This window comes from Peromyscus leucopus, chromosome 7, assembly GCF_004664715.2.
Source record: "Peromyscus leucopus breed LL Stock chromosome 7, UCI_PerLeu_2.1, whole genome shotgun sequence".
Classification (NCBI taxonomy): Eukaryota; Metazoa; Chordata; class Mammalia; order Rodentia; family Cricetidae; genus Peromyscus; species Peromyscus leucopus.
In genome coordinates this window covers 33577609-33585213 of record NC_051069.1, presented here as the reverse complement: position 1 = coordinate 33585213, position 7605 = coordinate 33577609, and the positions used below count along the sequence as shown (strand labels likewise).

At 37.1% G+C, this 7605-nt stretch overlaps 1 protein-coding gene across 1 annotated transcript; it reads left to right on the top strand.

The window, feature by feature from the left end:
• The first annotated feature begins 551 nt into the window (after nt 1–551).
• On the top strand, nt 552–1493 carry LOC114691267 (olfactory receptor 150). Its single transcript, XM_028866528.1, has one exon. It carries the CDS (start codon nt 555–557, stop codon nt 1491–1493), a length of 939 nt encoding a protein of 312 aa, XP_028722361.1. The 5' UTR covers nt 552–554.
• Nucleotides 1494–7605: the final 6112 nt, after the last annotated feature.

Sequence of the window (7605 nt, the reverse complement as noted above, 5' to 3'; positions counted from 1 at the left end):
CAACCCCCATTGAGGCTTTGGTAACTGTCAATGCCTACAAGGCAAATCCAGATACGCCAGCTCTCTTGGTTCCTGGACCCTGAACGCTGGAGGTAGACCGAGCAGAGTTCTCCAGAGAACACCGCCGTACTGCACTACAACTTTCCCAGACCCTGTAAACTATCCCTTCACTTGTAAGTTACCCCCACAAAATAAACCTCCCTTTTAACTACATGGAGTGGCCTTAATAATTTCACCAATAGTCCAGAGGAAGCAAAATCAAAGTAATCATACCTATTCTTCAGTTATTTGGGACCAAGTACAAGCATACTGTTGTGCAATAGAACACAGATGAATGTACATGGCTTAGGTCTACCTGTTATTTGTTTGCATGTTCCATATTTTAGGTGATCACAATTATTTTTTTGCTAACTAACATATACAAGTTATTGTTAGAGAACTGAAATACCTGTCCCAAAAGACTTAAATTCTATATTACACTTCAATATATGGAAAGACAATAAATATCTAACTCCTATTTCTTTTCACTTCTTAAATAGAACTCTCAGGAAGAAATGGCAGAAGGCAATCAGTCCACAGTGACTGAGTTCATCCTTGCTGGGTTAACAGACAAACCAGAGCTGCAGCTGCCCCTGTTCCTCCTCTTCCTTGGAATCTACCTGGTCACAGTGCTGGGGAACCTGGGCATGATCATCCTGATCCTGCTCAGCTCCCACCTGCACACGCCCATGTACTTCTTCCTCAGCAGTCTGTCCTTCATTGACTTCTGTTATTCCACTATCATTACCCCCAAAATGCTGGTGAACTTTGTGGCAAAGAAGAATGTCATCTCCTATGAGGAATGTATGACTCAGCTCTACTTCTTCATAGCCTTTGTTATATCTGAGTGTCACATGTTGGCTGCCATGGCATATGACCGCTATGTTGCCATTTGTAACCCCTTGCTCTACAATGTCACTATGTCTTATCAAGTCTGTTCCTGGATGGTAGGTGGGGTGTACAGCATGGGCTTCATCGGTGCAGCGGTTCATACTCTCTGCATGCTAAGAGTAGTTTTCTGTAAGTCTAATATAATAAATCATTATTTCTGTGATCTTTTCCCATTGATGGAGATTGCCTGCTCTAGTACTTTTGTCAATGAAGTAGTACTTCTATGCCTCAGTGCTTTCAACATCTTTATTCCAACCTTGACCATCTTGGGTTCATACATCTTCATCATTGCTAGCATCCTCCGTATCAAATCCACTGAGGGCAGATTCAAAGCCTTCAGCACCTGTAGCTCCCACTTCTCTGCTGTTGCTGTCTTCTTTGGTTCCCTGGCATTCATGTACCTGCAGCCCTTCTCAGTCAGCTCCAAAGATAAAGGCAAAGTGTCCTCTGTGTTCTATACTACTGTTGTGCCCATGCTGAATCCTATGATCTACAGCCTGAGGAACAGGGATGTCAAACTTGCTCTAAACAAGTTATTTCAAAAAAAGAAGTTCCATGTGTAAAGAAATATTCACCATTGCAAAAAATATACTATATCTAAGAGTTTTGTTTAGGAAAAATTGCAGACAACAATGTGTGTCCAACCATGAGAGTACTGTTAGTATGTAATTGTTTTGGTAGAAAAAAAAGGGATATTCAGGGAGTAATGGATTTATAACTTCTTACACATTGAAGAGACAATTCTTGAATGTTCCATAGTGCACCTATAGAGAGTAACCTGTAAACCCTACAAATATATTTTTTAATCCATCAAAGCATTTTATGATTCATTTTGCTTTATATATATAAAATGTGTTGTTTTAGCTAAGATTACTTATCTTACTTGGTGAACAAATACATTTGGTCATGTCTTTTTATATTCTCAATATCTTGACTATCTGGAATTTTTCAATGAAGTGTACTGCCCAACCACTAAAAGTTTGATCTCTGAAATAAATAATTTTAACAAAAACAAAAGCTTGATATTTAAGTCTTATTAACTGTGCAGATCTATATTAGAGCATATGGGGAAATAAAGGTACGTAATTTTTCTTATTGAGAATTAAATAATATGATAGTGTGACCATTTGTAATTCACATTACAAACATAACTGCATAAATTAAATTGACACATATTTGTCCAGGTTCCTCAATACAGGTTTTGTGCTATGGTAAGTAAATGGCCAACACAAAACAAACTCAATAGTGTTTTTGGAGCTCTTTGTCTCATATTGCTTTGTTTAGGGTTTTTTTTTTTTTGTCTTACTGGTCTTTTGCTTGTATATTATGGTTCCCTATTTTGTTTTAATGGGGGGTTTGTGTGGATATATGTGTGTCTGCACAAAATGTTTCTCCTGCTGTGCTTTTTCCTTTTTTGTTTGTTTGATTTGTTTTGTTCTGGTTTATTTGTTTAATTTGACTGTTGGTTTCCTAACCATGGAGAGAAAGAAGCATGGGGAGGTGGGGAGGATCCGGGGGAGGTGATGAGGAAGAGCAAACCCTGATCAGAATATATGGTATGAAACAAATTATTTTTCAATAAAAATCTGCTTTTCTGATAATTTAACACTAATTTCCCTATGACAAAGAGAGAGTTATTTTTCAACCCACATTATAAAATCTTATATTCATGAAGAACATCCTCTTTCAAATGCAAACTTTGGGTTATTAATCAATATGAATAAGTTAGAACATTGCTTTCTAACTAATGACAAGTAGTGCTCAAACTCCAAAACTGTCTAAGAAAACAAACAAAACTTTCTTCTAATAAATTCCTCTGTCTGTCTGTCTGACTCTCTCTCTCTCTCTCTCTCTCTCTCTCTCTCTCTCTCTCTCTCTCTCTCTCCACACACACACACACACACACACACACACACACACACACACACACACACTAGTTCTTTGAGAATTTTGTACAACTTGTGCATCATATCCCCCATACTCTAACCAAATCCACTTCCTTTCCTTTCCTTTTATTTGTTTTAAAATGCATCAAAAGCAAATTGTGTTGTTTGACTATTCTCTTGGAGCATGGTCCACTCACCAGGGCCTACACTCTTAGAGATAACTGACTCTCTCCCAGAAGCTATCAATTCCCAATAGCTCCTCAGATAGGGGTGGAACTTCATCCCCACTTCCCCTGTCTATGGTGCTGTTTTGTCTGGCCTGGCCTTGCATGGGTTTTATGCATGTCGTTACAACCACAACTGCCCTGCTAAATGATAAAGTTTGTAGTCATTTACCACCTCTGGCTCTTACACTTTTTATTTCCCATCTTCTGCAAGGATTTCTGAGAGAGGGGTTGAGTGTGTTTTATATGTTCCACTGAGAGCTGAGCAGTCTCTTCTTCTCACACCTTCGACAGTTGTGGGTCTCTGCTTTAATCAGTATCTACTACATAGAGAAGATTCTCTGTTGAGAGTTGAAAGCTGATTTAAACTTTTGGTGTAATAATAACTCAATTAGAGCTGCTTAATGCTATGTCAATGTAGCAGATCTCCCTCAGAGCCAAGAATCTGTCTAGTTATAGGTTCTTAGCCTGGCAATGGGGCCAGGCATGAGTTTCACTTTGTGGCATGATTGTTATATCCAACAGGAAAGTGGTTCATTAAGCCCATGATGTTCATGCTACTCTTGCTTCAATGAGTATATCTTGACAGACCAGACAGGAACCACAGGATTTATAGCTGGGAAAGAATGATTATTACATTTCTCCTCTAGCAGCATAACACCTTCTAGCACTATGAAAGCTATCCAGTATAAATGAAGTTTTCAGTTGAGTATCAGCTTGATACCCCTATTTTCTATGATTCAAATGTGTGGTGTATTCAGCAACAGGGACATATTATCAAGTTCTAGAAGGAAACCAAGAGAACTGGAAATCCTTTAATGTTTGAAGGTCTTTGGGAACTGACTGGGTAACAATTCCAAAAGAAGAAACTTATTCTTGGCACTGGGATTTTTGTTTGTTAGCCTGTGATGTATAATAGAGTCATCGTGCCCCATTATAGATTAACTCCATTATAATTAATACATGCATGTGTGAAAGCTTGTACAGTAGTAGGTAGGTTTCTTTGTTAATAGTTAAAATTATATTTAGTCATTTTATTTTTTATGTAAGTGTATTGCTTGTATGTTCATATGTATACCACACATATGCTTGGTGTCCATGGAAGTCAGATCCCCTCAAACTAGAGTTATGGGAGGTTGTGAATTCTGATGTGAATTCTAGGAATCAAATCTGGTTCCTCTGCAAGAGTAACAAATGTTCTAAAGCACTGAGCCATCTCTCCATCCCCAAAGTCAGTAGGTTTCTAAATGATTTTTTAAAGAGATCTTTAATAGTATTTCTCTCTCACAATACTCCCTCCTCTAGTCCACCCTCTCCTCTCCTACCCGTATTTAACACTAACAATTCCCTTATTCCCCTTCAGTTTTAAACAACTAACTTCCAAGTCCACTCCATGGCCCCTTAGAAATTCCCTGATCTCTATGGGTATTCTAAATGAAACACGTATATCTGAAGATTCAAAGCTAGCATCCACAAATGAGAAAAAAAAATATAAAACACATTTGCCTTTCTGGATGTGGGTTATTGCACTCAGAATTTTACCTGAGAATGTTATAATTTAGTTTTTCTTTGCAACTGGATAATATTTCATTGTGTAAATATACTTCATTTTCATTATCAATTCCTCTGTTGATGGACATCTAGGCTGTTTCCAATTTCTGGCTATTAAGAATAGAGTAGCGATAAGCAAGTAATTTTATAGTAGGATATGAAATCCTATGGGTATATGCCTAAGAGTGGTATAGCCAGATCATGTGGTGGATCTATTTCTGGCTTTAGGAAGAACTTCCACATTGAATGCCATAGTGGTGCAACAGCTTTAACTCCCACCAGCAGTGAATAAGTGTTGCATGCCAGCATTTCTTGTCAGTTTTCTCTTCACCTAATCTTTGTGACTGGGGTAAGATGAAATCTCAAAGGAGTTTTCGTTTGTATTTCTTTGGTGGCTTGAACATTTTAAAAAATATTTCCCAGTCATTTTTATTTAATCTTTTGAGATATTTAATTCTGAGCCCATTTTTAAAATTGGGTTGATTTAAGTTTAATTTGTTGAGTTTTTTGCATCTTCTAAATACTAATCATCTGTCAGATGTTAGGATTTTTCCTATTCTGTGGGCTTCTTCCAAACTAGATTCACAGTACCCTTTGTTGTACATAAGCTTTTTGGTATCAAATATCCCTTTTATTAATTTTTTTTTATCTTAGTGCCTGCACTATCAGGGTCCTGCTCAAAAAATCCTTTCCTGTGTCGGTGAGTTCAAGCATACTCCCTACTTTATTCTCTATCCAGGTTATCATTTCTTACACTGAGTTCCTTGATCCATTTAGAGTTGAGTTTTGTATAGGAAGAGATTAGAATAGAGTTTCATACTTCTACATATAGCAATCCAGTTTGACCAGCATAATTTGTTAAAGATACTAACTTCTCTCTAATACATATTGTCCTTTTCTGTCAAAATTCAGGTGGCTATGTAATTGTGTATTTAATGGGGTCATCAATTCTATACATTGAATAACTGTTTTTATGTCAGTGCCATGCTGTTTGTATTACTATATTTCTGTAATATAACTTAAAATCCGGCATGGAGATACCTACTGCAACTTTTTATTGCTCAGATTTGTTTTGGCTAGCCTGTTTTGTATTTCCACATAAAACTTAAGATTATTTTTAAGTTTTCGTGAATAAGTGCTTTGCAATTTTAATAGAGATTATGTTGAATCTATAGATTGTCTTTGGTAGGATGGCATTTTCACAATATTAATCATGCCAACCTGTGAGTATGGGAGGTCTTTCCATGTGGTGGTATCTTCTTCAATCTCTTTCTTCAGTGTCTCAAAGGTTTCATTGTACAAGTTTTTAATTTCCTCGGTTAGATTTATTTTAAAATTTGTTATTGTGGAAGCTGTTAAGAATGGCATTGTGAGCCAGGTGGTAGTGGCACACACCTTTAATCCCAGCACTCAGGAGGCAGAGCCAGGTAGATCTCCGTGAGTTCAAGGCCAGCCTGGGCTACCAAGTGAGTTCCAGGAAAGGCACAAAGCTACACAGAGAAACTCTGTCTCAGAAAAAAAAAAAAAAAAACTGCATTGTGTTCTCGATTTCTTTCTTAGTAAGTTTTTCACTTGTACATAAGAAAGCTATTATTGCGTTGTTCTTGTTAATTTTGTGTTCTGTACTGAATGCATTTATCAACTGTAGCAGTTTTCTGGTCGCATCTTTAGAGTGTTTTTTGTATAAAACCATATTCTTCTCTGGGCTGTCTCAGTGTGGTCCTCTGAGCCCCATGACAGCATGTACTACAACTTACAGCTACTTATAACCCTTCAATACATCTCATCAAGTTATTTTTTCATTAAATTTAAAACACTTTCATACAATATATTTTATTTATATTCTCTCACTTCCCTCAACTGTTCCCAGAATTTTAGTGGAGTCATGATATAAGGAGGAAAACAACAACATTCCAACTAGATATCTTATGCCACAAAAATAAAACTTCCAGTGCCAGGAATGGATTACATCTCTTTGAGTTGTTGACCAAAGGGGTCCCTTAAAAAACTCCTTCCTCAAATACCACAGGCTATTGCCGAGGCTATTAGTTACTCTCCATAACCTAATGGTAAGGATCTGGTGCTGAGAACATGGCTTATTTTTGTCATGGAACTTGGAGAAACAAAGCCGATGCTCAACTAGTTGTTTCACTCCTACTGACCAGTATTCATGATGCTGGAAGGTGTTTTGCTCACTAAATTACTTAATGCCAATTATGTCATTGAATGGTTACCTAATTTGTGGAAGTAGAAAAGTACAAGAAAAACGGATGAAAGGCATTTAATTTTTCAAGGAAGGATGCCCATAATAATTTCAAAATATGTATTTCAATGATTGAATCCAATCCAAGTTTAAGGGAATAATTATTGCCACCACATATTTAATTGCTTTGTTTGCATATTGTACAATGTGGGGCTTTTTGTTTGTTTGCTTGTTTTACTGTTGTTGTGGAAGAATGACGTGATTTGTTTTGTTTCCAAGTTTCAGAGAGTTCAGCTCATGATCCTGGGTTCAAGATGACAAAGCAAAGTATGTCTCATTAAAGACAACTGGAAGCCAGAGTAAGCCAGAAAGTGACCATGTAGAAAGTGGCCAGAGTAATATAAATTCAAGGATTCACTTACTGATTCCAGCTAGGCTTGACCATAAAACTTTTCTAAAACTTTCCAAATAGAGATACTAGCTGAGGATCAACACCTCTAATCATGGGTCTATGGGAACATTGCATGAAGTTTTTCTGGAGAAATAAGAACAAATGCCTGTTCTTAGTTTTTGCTAATGTCTTTTTTTTCCTCCTGGGGAAATTCCATTTAGCTCTTACATTGCCATTGGTTTTTCTACATCTCAGGCTCCTCTAGAGCCTATCTGTGTTGCTTGTGATGGTTTTGAGAATTGTGAGACCACTAGTAATGAATTATGTAGACTGTTGCAGAAGAGTGGGATGAAGTGTTTCTGTTTAGATGGAAAATAATTGTGTGTGTGTGTGTGTGTGTGTGTGTGTGTCCGTGTCCTT